Raw genomic sequence first — 15,997 nt, 5'->3', positions numbered from 1 at the left:
AGTGGCCCCTGAGCTTCACTAGGTGTGGCCCCAAAACAAACAACAACAAAACTCTAGTTGGAGCCCGATTTCTTCCTTTTCTTTCTTTCTTTCTTTCTTTCTTTCTTTCTTTCTTTCTTTCTTTCTTTCTTTCTTTCTTTCTTTCTTTCTTTCTTTCTTTCTTTCTTTCTTTCTTTCTTTCTTTCTTTCTTTCTTTCTTTCTTTCTTTCTTTCTCTCTCCCTCCCCTTTTCTCTCTCCCTCCCCTTTCCTCCCTCCCTCCCTCTTCCTTCCTTCCTTCCTTCCTTTCTTCCTTCCTTCCTTCCTTCTTTTTTCCTTCCTTCCTTCCTTCCTTCCTTCCTTCCTTCCTTCCTTCCTTCCTTCCTTCCCTTTTCCTTCCTTCCTTCCTTCCTTCCTTCCTTCCTTCCTTCCTTCCTTCCTTCCTTCCTTCCTTCCTTCCTTCCTTCCTTCCTTCCTTCCTTCCTTCCTTCCTTCCTTCCTTCCTTCCCTTTTCCTTCCTTCCTTCTTTCCTTCCTTCCTTTCTCTCATATTTTTGGGCCACACTCAGTGATGCTCAGGGGTTACTCCTGGCTCTGTGCTCAGAAATCGTTCCTGGCTTGGGGAGACCATATGGGACACTGGGAACTGAACCTCGATTCATCCTAGGTCAGCATGTGCCTGGCAAACACCCTACCATTTGAGTCATCACTTCAGCCCTTGGAGCCCAGTTTCTTCTACAGAGAAAAACTCTTGCACCTTCCTGAGCACTCAAAGGCTGTTCTTTGTGTAACAGTCACACACTCTCCCCAAGCTTTAGTCCCATGCATACCCGGCTGAGGGCAAGCTCTTCATTGTACCTCTGCATTCCTAAGATTTCAGTAGGGGAGTGAGCAAATGAGTAATTGAATCATTAGAGCATTCATGGGCTTCTTTGTACTTATTGGACTCACCAGAGTGCTCTAGCCTTATTAGAGTGTACATGGCTGAGATCAATTGCTGCAGTTGTCCCCCAGATTTCTTCACAAGTTAGAGTGAGAAATGTGGTATTAAGGTTCTCCATGATTCTGTTCTCCAGGAGATTTGCTGATCAACTCTTCTTTTTGTTTATTTGTTTGGTTGATTTGTTTTTGTTTTGTTTTTTGGGGGGGAGGGGGCACACTCAGTGATGCTCAGGGGTTACTCCTGGCTATGCACTCAGAAATCACTTCTGACTTGGGGAACCATATGAGATGTTGGGGGATTGAACCGCGGTCTGTCCTTGACTAGCTCGGGCAAGGCAGACGCCTTACTGCTCCGCACCACTGCTCCGGCCCCTGATCAACTCTTTGATGGTGTTTAGACTGAATTACATTGTACAGGCAGTGCTTGAGAGGAGCTTCAGGATGGGATGATACAGAGTCAGATCAGGATGTATAGTGGAGATCTCCACAATCCATATTACTGTGGAGTATAGTGTGGTCGTCCCAGAACAGACATCCCATCCTGGTGCTAGGTAATTGTCTGTTACTTTAGTAGGTTCCTGTATGGATGAGCAAGAAATTAAGGAGCAAAAGTTAAAGGGTCAGCTACAGTAATTTTGGGAGTTTATTATTTTTTTAAATAATTTTTGGGAGTTTTGGGTCATACTCGGCAGCGCTCAGGGGTTACTCCTGGCTCTATGCTCAGTAATCGCCCCTGGCAGGCTCAGGGGACCATATGGGATGCCGGGACTCGAACCGCCATCCTTCTGCGTGCAAGGCAAACACCTTGCCTCCATACTATCTCTCCCTTAAATAATTTTTATTGTGACCAAAGTGAATTACAAATATTTCACAGTAATATTTTAGGTACATATTGACATTGAATCAGGGGCATTCCCACCACCAGTGTTGTCCTCCCTCTACCCCTGTTCCCAGTATGCATCCCATGTCCCCCTCCTTTGCTCCCCAGGCTGCTAGTATAAGTGGTCCCCTCTGTCTCTAGCTTGTTGTAGATTGGGTATCAATTCTATTGTTGTTGACTTTGGACTTGGTGTTTAAGTCTGATCATTTTTTTATTTCTACTCAATGTTCATATGACTGTTTGGTCTTGCTACCATCCATTTTTTCCCTTCAATTTATGAGGCAGAACAAATTGATTCAAGTTATGTGGTTCTGTTTGAAGGAAAAGGAAAAAAAAAAGCAAAAACAAAAACCAGAAGAAGTTCATCTAGAGGTTGCAAATATCAATTTAAGAGAAAAAAAGGAAAAAGGATGAAAAACATAACAAAAAGACAAAAAAAATACAAAAACTCAGACAAACAAGAAAACAAAAGTAGCAAAACTACAATGACAAAACAAAAACAATCAAACAAAAAAACTGAAAATCACCACAGCAATAAAGACAACAACCAAACAATAACCACAATCCCAAAATAAAAAGAAAAAAAACATGTGCTTCTTTCTCTTTCTTTCTTTTTTCTTTCTTTCTTTCTTTCTTTCTTTCTTTCTTTCTTTCTTTCTTTCTTTCTTTCTTTCTTTCTTTCTTTCTTTCTTTCTTTCTTTCTTTCTTTCTTTCTTTCTTTCTTTCTTTCTTTCTTTCCTTTCTTTCTTTCTCTCCTTCCTTCCTTCCTTCCTTTCTTTCTTTCTTTCTCTCCTTCCTTCCTTCCTTTCTTCTTCTCCTTCCTTCTTCCTTCCTTCCTTCCTTCCTTCCTTTCTTCCTTCCTTCCTTCCTTCCTTCCTTCCTTCCTTCCTTCCTTCCTTCCTTCCTTCTTCCTCCTTCCTTCCTCTTCCTTCCCTCCCTCCCTCCCTTCCTTCCTTCCGTCCTTCCTTCCTTCCTTCTTTCTTTCTTTTTCTTTCTTTCTTTCTTTCTTTCTTTCTTTCTTTCTTTCTTTCTTTCTTTCTTTCTTTCTTTCTTTCTTTCTTTCTTTCTTTCTTTCTTTCTTTCTTTCTTTCTTTCTTTCTTTCTTTCTTTCTTTCTTCTTTTTCTTTCTTCTTTCTTTCTTTTTGCATAGGCACAGTAAATATTGGGGAGATTAGAAAGGAAATTCCCTTGGCCTAAGAGATACAGGGTTTCTTTGCCCATGAAGTATACCGTCATGTGAGACTCCATACATATTCATTTACTCTTCCCTAAGTCCTTTTGTGGTGTATGGAAACCTTCCGCTTTGTCATGGATGACAAAAATCAGACCTCTAGAGATCTTGGTATCTACACAGGTCCAAGGATGGAGCCTAGGATGGAGTCTTTCTTTACGGAATCTTTCTTTATGGAGTCTTTTTTATCTTTCTAGAAGTTCTGTTCCAAGATTGTTGTTCTAATCAGTCTTCTGTAATTGGTGGTCTTGGTATTTGCACCAATCCTAGGATGAAGCCTAGGATAGAGTCTTTCATTATGTTTCCAGAAGTTCTGCTTAGTTGCAGTTGACTCAGTCAGACCTCTGGAATTAGAGATCTTTGTTGTACAGATCGTAGACCAAAGCCTACGTTAAGATCTTTCTTATTGGTCCCAGGGTAAGTTCTGCCCAGTCATGGTTGTCACAGTCAGTCTTTTGTAGTTAGTGATCTAGGTTTTTGCACAGATCAAAGGATGACCTGTCTTCTGATTTCATCTTATCATTAGGTGATGAGATAAGACAGCCTGCTCTTAGATCAAGTTGTTGCTATTTCCTCATTGTCAGGATGTCATATCAAAACTGGTGCATGTTGGTGTCAGAGAAGTATCGAGAATGTCCCAGAGGGAGTTTGGTTTCTGGAGCTGTTGCGGAGAACTGTATTGGTTCTATGTCTGAGATCTTGGGTTCGGGATTGGACAGTTGCTGTCTAATCACATGGAGTCTAAGTTGGGTCCACATGACATATGTTCAGGGTGGGAATTTAATATTTTTAAGCAGTTGATTTATTTTTTAAGCAGTTGATTTTAAGCAATTGATTTATTTTTTAAGCAGTTGATTGATTGGTTTTGGGTCCACACCTGATGATGCTCAGGGGTTATTCCTGGCTCTGCACTCAGAAATGGCCTCTAGCAGGCTCGGGGACTATATGGGATGCCGTCCCAGATTCATCCTGGGTCAGCTACATGCAAGGCAAATGACTTAACGCTGTGCTATCTCTTCAGCCCCCAATGCTCGGAGTTTAGCACACTGATGGCACATATGAGCTACATCTCTGCAAGCTACGCCTCACCAAAAATGCCTTCCATATTTGGTCTGTGTGGTTTTCAGCTCCATCTACATTATAGGGAAACTATTCGTTGGGGTCAGTGCTAAGCATCAGTATTCTGCATGAACTAATGGTGAGGGCCAGATGAGATGAGGTCTGAGAAATGCCCCTGGCCAAGTTGTTAACAAATCACACTCGTCAAGGTGGAAATAGCCTGTGTTTGAGAGTAAGCATGTTGCCCTTCATGCATATCTTCTGCCTGCTTGGGTTCCTTCTTCTTGGCTGCTTTCCTGTTCACCCGAGGCCATGCAGCTGAGAGTTTAAAGTTGGAAGGTCATGGGACAGGAAAGTCTCTTTCACATCAAGAATTAAGACATCTATTTAAGGAGCAAGAGGCTGAAGAGAATGAACCCACTGTCTCAGCTGAGGTTTGAGAGGCCAGCTAGGGTCTCACTTTTTCAGAAGAGGGATGCTTGATTGCAGATTGCCTCTCTGTAGTCTAGAAGGAAGGAGAAAAAAAAAACACAACAAACAATTCATAGTCTGGAGCCAATTGATCTCTAGTATACTCTGAACTTTGAGGTCTAGTTTTGCTCCTTGGAAAATGAAATCCCAGCATTGCTTCTGCGGGAGGCAGTGAGGTGGAACACCTAAAAAACTGGCCCTCCCTCACTCCTTTTACACATCTCTTCAACTTCCTGAATATCTTGCAGTCTTTGGGGTCACCCTCAGTTTCCTTTCTTGTAAATTGGAAGAGAGTTCTGGGGAGCCTCAATACCTCTAAGCAACATTATAGCTTATTCATGTGCTGACATCATAGCCTGGAAGGGCAAGAATGCCGCTTGGGACAGGATGTCTTTCATCTTTAAATTCTCATCCTGGAGAGAGACTAAGGTGTGGCAGCCTGCAGTGGATTCCCTGTGGGCACTTATGCTTGGTGGTCTGTTGTTTGACTTAACTCTAAAAGAAGATTTTGTTCCAATGAAGCCTACTTATTCAATGTAAAATCATTTTGCATTAATTTTGCTCTTTTTTTCCCCCCCTTCAGTATTCAACGAGCAGCACTGATGATTCTGGAAAATTACTATAAAGATTTCACCATCTATAACCCCAACCTCCTAACAGCATCCAAATTCCGAGCAGCCAAACACATGGCAGGTCTGAAAGTCTACAATGTTGATGGTATGTGCCTAAAACATTATATGTGATATGGGCCCAATGAACAGAGTTTAGGCATCTAAACCATCATCTTGGTGGTTGGTTTGGTTTTTACCTCCTTGTAGAGTTTCTAAAGGAGGGTTTCTCCTTTCAGAGCAATGTCTTTTTCTGTGTCTATATATATATATATATATATATATATATATATATATATATTTGCATACAGGCATTTTTAACTGATTTATGGCTCAGATATGTGGGAGTTTCCTTCACATGTGGGATTTCATGATGGAAAACTAGAGGAGTATGTGTTTCCTGTCTTCTCCTGTAAATCTTTTATACTGAAATTATGAGCAAAAGGATATGCTTTTCAAAAGTGGGATAAACCATCTAGAGCATTAACTGTTCTTGTCCATTAAAACTGGCTCTTGGGAGATCAGGCATTTCAGAGTGAGTTTTGATAGACTTGGGGCACCCTCAGTTGCCCCAAATCTCATCTCTGTCCTGACGATTAATTCTCAGTCTTGATGAGAAGCTGGACTTATATGAGTGGGCAAGAGACCAGAGCCCAGGCTGTGATGTCAGAACCTGTTTCAGATGGCCACATGTTAAAAACAGGACATGAAGTCATTCCTTGCAAAGCATGTAAGGTCAGGGCAAGAACTTTGCAGATCCTAATGGAAGATCATGTTGTTGGTAAGGCAGGTGTTTGATTATTGCTATCAAATGTTGATTTTTTGCTTCAGTTTGGGAGCTGGGGTTCTGTAGGATGGAAAAAGTACACCCATGCATTGAAAACTTTAAGAAAACTCCCACTAACAAAACCAAATCATTGAGCAAGTTGATGATGCCTGAGAAAGCCTTAGATCTACTCTTTCCTTCTGGAACATTCAGGTGGTCTATGGCCAAGGAGCAAGGACTGAATCTATGTTATTGTTCAGAAACTTCCATTGCAGCTGTGGTGCTTTGGTATAAAACATACCTCTGCATGACATTTCAGCGTGGCTTGTTTTCCTGCATGTAATCTGTGTCTCCATGCCCCTTGACTTTCTGTTTTCTCTGCCTTTTATCTCCCCACTCCTCTCATTTTCTCTCATTGTCTGGGGGCTGAAATGTGAATCCCCAGCTGCCCTATGGTCAGACTGAAACTTCTTCAGCACACTGACTCCCTATGTTATTCTTGGCCAGTATTTTCATAGCCAAACATTCCTGATTGTATTCTGTTCCCCTTTCTACTGGTCAGATTGGGGTCTGGGGATCATGCTATCCTTTCTCCTGAGCACACACAGGGTGCAGAGCAGGGTACAGACCATTGGGCTTCCTGGGAAGTGACTATGGGAAGGGCTTCATGGAACTACTGCAAGACCATGCTGCGAGTTGTGTCCTTTTTTTTTAAATTAATATCTTTATTTAAACACCTTGATTACAAACATGATTGTAGTTGGGTTTCAGTCATGTAAAAAACACCCCCTTCACCAGTGCAACATTCTCATCACCAATATCCCAAATCTCCCTCCTTCCTGCCCCACCCCTGCATGTACTCTAGACAGGCTTTATACTTCCCTCATTCATTCACATTATAATGATAGTTTTCAATATAGTTATCTCTCTAACTGCACTCATCACTCTTTGTGGTGAGCTTCATGTCGTGAGCTGGACCTTTCAGCCCTTCTCTCTTTTTTCTCTGAAAATTATTGCAAAAATGTCTTTTATTTTTCTTAAAACCCATAGACGAGTGAGACTATTCTGCATCTATCTCTTACCCTCTGACTTATTTCACTCAGCATAATAGATTCCATGTATATCTATGTATAGGAAAATTTCATCACTTCATCTCTCCTGGTGGCTACATAATATTTCACTGTGTATATGTACCACAGTTTCTTTAGCCATTCATGTGCAAGTTGTGTCTTGTGTCCCGCTTCATGTCATTTGAACTGTTTTTTTCTCCACCATTCTTTTCCCCCAGGTCCCAGCAACAATGCCACAGGTCAGTCCCGGGCTATGATTGCTGCAGCTGCTCGTCGCAGAGACTCAAGCCATAATGAATTATACTATGAAGAAGCTGAACATGAAAGAAGGGTGAAGAAGCGAAGAGCAAGGTATGTCATCCCCTCTTGTTCCTGCCCCCTGTGCCAACACCCTGGGGGCTGGTTGACTTTCTTAGTCCTATCAGCTAAGGGAGATCATAGTTTCTCAACATGATGTACTATAGATTTTGGTGCATCTCTTGCTCCTGGGTAGGATGGCTTGTTAATACAGACATCAGGCTCCAGGCTCACCTCCCTTGGGTTTTTTCAGTAGGTCCCGAAGTTAGGCCCAATAATTTGCATTTCTCACCAGTTCTTGACTGATGATGAAGCTGCTAGTTAGTGTCCCTCAACACTGAATAGTCCTTCTACCCCCAACCTGGCTGGCTTCAAGATCTGAGTACATTATCCAAAGTGGACAAAGGTTTCCTTCCTGTGTGGTGGGAGCATGATGCTGTTACTCCTTTGTAGGCCATCTTCCATTATATCAATGCTTGTTGAGTCTTGCATGTTTCATGTTAGAGGCATCTTAGAATTTTACCCATGTGGGGCCAATAGCGATAAGAATAGCATGTAGAGCTTTTGCTTTGCATGAGACCAACCTGGGTTTGACCTCCAGCATTCCATATGATACTCCTAGCCCTACCATGAGTAATTCCTGAGTGAAGAACCAGGAGTTAACCCCTGAGCATTGCCTGGTATGATTCCCAAAACCTGAAAGAAAATAAAGAAAAGGATATTATCCATCTAACCCTTCATAGTAGAGATGAAACTAATTAGTGGGTGTCTGCAGTGCATTCATAGGCAGTGGGAGGATGGGGACAGAAGTCATCTGCAAAACCTGGGATTGTTATTTACCACCCTCCTTGGCCTTGGGCCACTCGTTAGTTTTGCCTTGGCCTGGTTCCTTCATGCCACTGCCCTCCTGTCAGTAGTAAATAGGTGCCCAGTGAGGGTGAAGGGAGATATCCTAGGACTGTTCTGTCCTGATCCCTTAGCAAGACCTGTCTAATTTCTGTGTTTCCTTGCTCCCAGGCTAGTGGTTGCAGTAGAAGAAGCTTTCATCCATATCCAGCGTCTCCAGTCTGAAGAGCAGCAGAAAGCCCCTGGAGAAGTGATGGACCCCAGGGAGGCAGCACAAGCCATCTTCCCCTCCATGGCACGGGCTCTGCAGAAGTACCTGCGCACCACACGACAGCAACACTACCATAGCATGGAGAGCATCTTGCAGCACCTGGCCTTTTGCATCACCAACAGCATGACCCCAAAGGTGCATTTGACCTCAGTAACTCTAAATCACTAAGTCTGCTAACTTTGTGGTTCCCCCTTCACTGTTTTGCTACACTGGTTTTCCAACTGTGCCCTCCTGTTGGAGGGCTTTCAGAGCAAGCAGAGGAAAGAAAGGCATCTCCTTGGAGGTAGCATAAGTTACAGGAAGAAAGGCCCAGTGGTTCCTGTGAGTACTGGAGACTGGCTTTTCCGTAGCGGATATGGATAGTTTAATTTATCTGTGCCTCAATTTCCTTCTCCATAAATTGGAAGTAATACTATTGCCCACCTCACCAGGCATCTACGGGGACTAGAAGAAATTCTTCCTAAGCAATGTCTGGAAGAGTCTTATGTGATAAAGACTGAATAGCCAGAGGTGGGTGGGTTCAGATCTTATCTTCTCCATTTCATTGGCTTATGACTTCACATAAGTTATTCTTTACTTGTTTCCTCTTCATTATTTTATTTATTTATTTATTTTGGGAAAACACCTAGTGATGCTCAGGGGTTACTCCTGGCTATGCACTCAGAAATTGCTCCTGGCGAAGGCAAAGTTCTGTTTTACTAAATTTTTAAATTACTAATCCTTTAGAAGCTTTATTAAAGTGTGATATACAATCATAAAATTTAACTGAGCATAATATTAAAGATGATACATGTTATACAACATATCAGAATTAGATTTCTTTTTATTATGGCAGAATGATTTCCCTTTGCATTTTGTTTATCCATTCACTCACTGATGGGCATTGGACTTGTTTTCATTTTGTATCTATTATGAATAATACTGCTAATGAATATTCTCACAAAATATTTATGTACATATATCTCTTAGTTTCCTTTGGTAGATTCTTAAGTGTTAAATTGGGTCATGTGGTAAATATATTTTTAAGTTCTTAAAACACTGTCTTTCATTTTATAGTGCTTCTTCAACAGCCTCATTTATTATGATAACTATCATTTTCTTTACTATGACTACAGTTTTATGAAGTGCTAGCTCATTGTGCTTTTAAATTTCCTAATATACCATATCATGCTAAAAAAAAAATTGCTCCTGGCTTAAGGGACCATAGGGTATGCCGGGGGATCGAACCACTGTCCGTCCTGGGTCAGCCACATGCAAAGCAAACACCCTACTCCTGCGCCATTGCTCCAGCCCCTTGTTTCCTCTTTAATAAAACAGGGTAGATAAAGACACCTACCTGATAGGGTTGCTATGTAGCACAGCATGATCTTGGCTTATTGCATCCTTGCAACATTTGGCAGCTATATTACTAATAGAAGGGTTTATTTTCATACCTAGCCCACTTCATACACAACTGCTTGTTGTGTTATCAGTAATAAGAAACATGTAATTTTGAGAGAGCAATTCAAAAACATTCTGTAAGAAATCATTCTAGAAAAGTCTTTAGTATCAGCAGAAATATATACAACTCTACCATAGCAGGGATTTTTGCCAGACAGCCTGAAATTATTCCAAACTAGAAATAATTTAGAATGGTAACTTTTAAAATGTGGCCCAACACATGTTAGGAAAAAAAATACATTTATTAGAATAAAACAGAATTCAGGGGCTGGAGAGATAGCACAGTGGTAGGGCATTTGCCTTGCACACAGTCGACCCAGGACAGATGGTGGTTCGAATTCCGGCATTTCATATGGGCCCCCGTGCCTGCCAGGAGCGATTTCTGAGCGCAGAGCCAGGAGTAACCCCTGAGTGCTGCTGTGTATGCCCACCCCTCAAAAAAGGAATAAAACAAAATACAGCGCCTAAATACCATGAATGCAAATGAAGACAGAGGGTTTTTCACATACAAACTGACTTATTTCCATGTAGTATAGGCTTTCCTATTTTTAGGATTTTTGAAAGTTTTTAGGTTCTTTTCTTCTATTTACAAAGTATATGTACACTAAATGCATTATTTGAGGGGGAGGGGGCTCACACCCGGTGACACTCAGAGGTTACTCCTGGCTATATGTGCTCAGAAATCGCTCCTGGCTTAGAGGAACTATATGGGAAACTGGGGGGATCGAACCACTGTTTGTCCTGGGTCGGCAAATGCCCTACCTCTGCACCATCGCTCCAGCCCCGCCCCCCAGTATATAGTAATATACTATATTAAGGTCTAGAAGGCATCTGAACCTAAGTCAACCAAATGTAAAACTTTATTACAATCCCCTGATGAAGTGGGAGTAGGGTAGGTATAGACTTCTCTGAAGTAAGAAAAATAAAAAAAAAATTTGGTCTCAAAATCCAGTCATTAAAGGGGAAAGCACCAGGTGAAATCTTCATTTCCCTCCCCACAAAAAAGGCAGTTATTTACGAGAGGAGATGAAGGATTTTTTTCAACATATGCATTTCCCTTCAGGGTTTGTTTATGTTTTAAACAGAAAAGGGTAGGAAAGAGATAGGGTGATGTACATCAATGGTTTGGGAACTTACTCACTTCGGGCTATCTCTTGGCTCTCTTTCCATCTCAGCATTTCTAAGATCTTCATCATAAATGATCAAAAATACTGTCTTTAAGCTGCCATTTACTCCATCTCTCCAAATACCATGATTGTTGAACTTTCCCTCTACTGATATGCATTTGGATTAAGATCTTTCATGATCTAAACCGAGGGGCTTGCTGGTTTTGTTAACCAAGGCTATTAAAACACAACTATGCCCTTTTATTTATTTCTTATCTATGACTGCCTTCCATCTGTACTGGCAGAGCTGAGCAGTTGTGACAGAATGTGGCTTGCAAAGCCCAAAATATTTACATTGAGGGAAAAGTTTGCCAACCCTTAGTCTAAATAATGTTGCAGTGAATGGCTCATACTTTTGTCTGTCTTTGTGTCTTTGTGCAAATATTTCTGAAGGATAAAGTTTTATAGAGGAGCGGCTAGAGTACAGATCTTGCCCAGTTGTCCTTCTAAGGCGTGTTAGTATTTGGGAGCTGGAAAGATAGTACAGCTGGGAAGTCACTTGCCTTACACATGGCTGACCCAGGTTCAATCTCCAGAACTCTTGAGCCTGTAAGGAGTGATTCCTGAGTGCAGACCCAGGAATAAACCCTGAGAAGGAATAAGCCCTGAGCATAACCAGTGTGGCTCAAAGCCAAATAATAATAGTAATGATTATCAGGGGGTGTTAATATTTTACACTCTTATTTCTAGGACATAAGACAGTTTCCTTTTCCCTGTTGGCAGGTGTTACGCTTTTTAGTCACCACCCATAAGAGAATGAAAATTTGTTTTTGTTTGTTTGTCTTTTTGGGTCACACCTGGCAGTACTCAAGGGTTCCTCCTGGCTCTACACTCAGAAATCGCTCCTGGCAGGCTCGGGGGACCACATGGGATGCCGGGATTCGAACCACTGACCTTTTGCATGCAAGGCAAATGCCCTACCTCTATGCTATCTCTCTGGCCCCAGAAAATCTGTTTTTGATTTTAATTCGTATTTCCTTTATTGTTAATGTATAGAACAACTTTTTATATGTTAATTTCCTACGAGTACATGTTCTATAAATTATATTATTTTTGCTTTTTTGTTTGGGGACCCTACCTGGAGATGCTATGGGATTATTCCTAGCTCTGCACTCAGGAATCATTCCTGTAGTGCTCAGGATCAAACCCAGGTTGGCAGCATGCAAGGCAAGCACCCTACCAACTGTATTATCACTCTAGCCCCAGATTTATTTTTATATTAGAAGTGTATCTTGCAAAAAAAAAAGTGTATCTTGCACTAGACCAGTGCTTTTCAATTATTTTCTGTCATGCCCCTCTAGGAAGAAGAAAACATTTTTGTGCCCCCACCATGCAACTGTAAATGGTATCTTTATTAACAAATTTTAACCTGCAAAACAAAAATATATAAAATAATTTAAGCTGATTTTTTAATCAGAGGTGATGTCTGGACTAATGGCTACAATGAGCACACTTTGCAATGCATAGCTTTTCGAAGTGGGGTTTGAAGCAGGACACAGCGACTCTCAGCTCCAGAGACATACAGAGACATAAACACGGGGCTTAGCTTGTTATGACAGTGTTTGCCGAGGTCAAATGTGCCCCCCTTTATGGAGCCTCGCGGGGGATGCACCCCACTATTTGAGAAGCACTGCACTCGAGTCTCAGCTGTACAGTTTGCTCATAGGTGAAAAGTAATAAGCAGTGAACTGGGGCCAGAGCGATAGCACAGTGGTAAGGTATTTGCCTTGCATGGGGCTGACTCAGGAAGGACTTGGGTTCGATCCCTAGCATCCCATATGGTTCTCTGAGGCAGGAGCAATTTCTAAGTGCATAGCCAGAAGTAATCCTGGAGTGTCACTGGATGTGGCCCAACGCCCCCCACCCCCAAATAATAGGTTGTGAACTCTGTTGAAGCAGTGAATTTGTACACTGTCCTGTCCCTGATCAGTGTCCCCCCCCCATAGATTCCTGCCATTGTCCATCTCGCTCTTCAATCTTCCTTCTTCTTGCAGCTACACTAGGATCTGTAATGACTTACCACACATGCTTTTGAACTCTTAGTATGTGCCAGGCACAGTGGACATTCCAATTTAAAGTGCTAATCCTGCCCTTCAAGATAGTAAAGTCCAGTATGAGAACAGACAAGTGAGTAATCAGAAATGGAAAAGTCCCACCAGAGCCCTGGGAGAAATGAGAGGAAGGGGAATTCCATTGCCGAGAGTTGTAGGGAGTCGTTTGGGAAGAATGCGTGAGTAGAGGAAGGGGAATCCGTAGCAGAAAAAAAGAGTCTTGCAAGGGCCAAAGTGATAGCACAGCAATAGGTCGTTTGCCTTGCACACAGCCGATCTAGAACTAATGGTGGTTCGAATTCCAGAATCCCATATGGTCCCTTGTGCCTGCCAGGAGCGATTTCTGAGCACAGAGCCATGAGCAACCCCTGAGCTCTGTTGGGTGTGACGCCAAAACCAAGAGGGGGGGAGAGAGAGAGAGAAAGAGAGAGAGAGAGAGAGAGAGAGAGAGAGAGAAAGGTGAGAGAGAGAGAAAGGTGAGAGAGAGAATCTTACAAAGGAGAGGTGGAGAGAGTCAGAGAACCTTAGGAAGATCAGCACTCCTAGAGGCAAGAACTCTGGGAAGAGATATGAGTATAGGCTCGTTTTAATGGCTCTCATTTGTGCTGATGGCCAGAATAAGCCATTCGGTCCAGCCAACCCTGGGCTCTCCATTTATAGGGACCTACATAGCCAACACAGGGCCTGCCAGCCAGAGATTGTTAGAACATTCCTTCTGTATATGCAACTAACTTAATAGTTCTGCCTGTGTTTCTATAGCACTGTTTTATACCCATGTCCTGGCCAGCTTTGAGCAGATATAGTTTCAGTAGAGTCACTTTTGTTTTGCTTTGGGGCCATACCCAGCAGAGTTCAGAAGTCACTCCTGGCTCTGCAATCAGGAATTACTCCTGGAGGTGTTTAGGGGATCATATGGCATGGGAGGGATTCAAACCAGGTCAGCCACACACAAGGCAAAAGTCCCACCTGTACTATCACTCCAGCCCTTGAAAAGTTGCCTTTGAATGATCCTGGCACCTTATTTATTTATTTATTTATTTATTTTTTTATTTTTTTATGTTTTTGGGCCACACCTGACAGTGGTCAGGGATTACTCCTGGTTCTATGCTCAGAAATCACTCCTGGAAGACTTGGGGGACCATACGGGATGCCTGGATTCGAACCACCGACCTTCTGCATGCTTACATCCATGCTATCTCTCTGGCCCCGGCACCTCATTTATGACTTGCAAGCCAACACAGTTACCAGCCCCATTTTTTCCTGGCCTTTATGTAAGCTCACCCTGTGGCTGGCAATGGCCAGATGACAGTGAAGCATGTACTGAATGTTGTGTAAAGTAACTTCTAGTGTCAACATCTCAGCTTCTCAGGAAAGAGTATTTTGTAGCTGGAGGGACAGCTGGGGTCCTGGCAGCGGTCCCCAAGAGCATGGCCCAGGTTCCTCCCTAACAGCCTTTCTCCTCCACTTTCAGGCCTTCCTGGAGCGGTACCTCCGTGCAGGCCCCACGCTGCAATATGACAAAGAGCGCTGGCTCTCCACGCAATGGCGACTTGTGAGTGAAGAGGCTGTGACGAACGGACTGCGAGATGGCAGCGTTTTTGTCCTAAAATGCTTAGACTTCAGCCTCGTGGTCAATGTGAAGAAAATCCCCTTCATTGTCCTCTCTGAGGAGTTTATAGACCCCAAGTCTCACAAATTCGTGCTCCGCTTACAGTCTGAGACGTCGGTTTAAGAGGTTTATATTTGTGGCTTTATAAAAAAAAAGAAAAGAAAAGAAATATATTAAGATATATATGTATACTGGAGGGACATCTTTTTTTTTTTATTAATTTTTTCATTGCTGACTACAACTGACCAGTACCTTTTGACCATCTGCACTTTATTTGGAAGTATGCAGGGGCTGTCCACCCTAGCCAAGAAGGGATTCATACTATTTTGCTTGCATGGACAGGACGTCTCCAGTTGATCCCTGGAATGTCTGTGACAGCTATAAACCAAAGCAGAGCTGCTTCTCGAAGCCTTGCCTTAGTCTCTGCCTTCGTCCATCCCATGTCCTCTGCTTCGGGCCCATCTACTTGAGATTCGCAGGGAACATGTCTTTCTTCTTGTTTCAGGAAACCAGACATGACATGTCCACCTACATCTCTATGGATGTTATTGTCCAGTGTCATGTCCCCTATGATCATTTTCCCCGACCCCCATGGAGACACACAGGAAACGCCTGCCTTCTTCTCTATTCTGCCTTATGTTCTTCAGAGGAAGTCACAGCCAATATGCACTGGCATTTACAGCTCTTAATGACTGTTTTCTTTGCTTCCCAAAGAGGAAACCCACCTACTTGATTCTGACCTGCTTCCTTATCGGTCTACTTCTGGTGGTCCCATCCTCACCCTATAATCACCACTGGTGTCCACAGTCTCCCAACTGCTGACAGCCTGGCTCAGAAACCTGGATTTTTTTTGAGCCACTTGACATATTAAGCAAGCCAGTCCTCACACACGGCCATCCATGAGGACCCCTCCAATGGGATCACAGGGAGAGCAGACCAGCATGGATGTTCCCCAACAGCTTGCAAGCAACACCTGAAAAAGCCTGACATTTGACATCAGGCTCAGCAGGCTCAGAAAGAAGCCATCTACTTTTTCAGGAGATGAAACCACACAGCACTCGTGTCCCTGCACTGTGGGAGGCCAAACTGTGCTGTCCACAATGCCAACTGCTGTTCAGATCCGGGTTTTCACTGTGCCACTCATTGCCTCTGCCACCTAGGAGCAGAGATGGGGATAATTTAGCACCTGGGGTTGAAATTCCTTGGAATTGTTAAAGTGAAGAGACAGGGAAAGGGTTCACTGCAACGTTTGGGGAAAAGAATTTGGAAAGGCAATTTTGGGGTACAGAAGGCTTCATGTTTATTAGAGGCGAC

The 15,997-nt window shown here is 42.8% G+C and overlaps 1 protein-coding gene across 1 annotated transcript in view; it reads left to right on the top strand.

Moving 5' to 3' along the window:
- VANGL1 (VANGL planar cell polarity protein 1) overlaps positions 1-15,268 on the top strand; it is a 44,214-nt gene extending 28,946 nt beyond the window's left edge. The window contains exons 4-7 of the mRNA XM_049766022.1: positions 5,143-5,276; positions 7,222-7,354; positions 8,318-8,552; positions 14,546-15,268. Coding sequence (XP_049621979.1) covers positions 5,143-5,276; positions 7,222-7,354; positions 8,318-8,552; positions 14,546-14,806 — 763 coding nt within the window. The 3' untranslated portion in view covers positions 14,807-15,268. The remainder of the gene's footprint in view (positions 1-5,142; positions 5,277-7,221; positions 7,355-8,317; positions 8,553-14,545) is intronic.
- Positions 15,269-15,997: the final 729 nt, after the last annotated feature.

This window comes from Suncus etruscus, chromosome 19, assembly GCF_024139225.1.
Source record: "Suncus etruscus isolate mSunEtr1 chromosome 19, mSunEtr1.pri.cur, whole genome shotgun sequence".
Taxonomy (NCBI): Eukaryota; Metazoa; Chordata; class Mammalia; order Eulipotyphla; family Soricidae; genus Suncus; species Suncus etruscus.
This window is presented reverse-complemented; position numbering and strand designations above follow the sequence as displayed.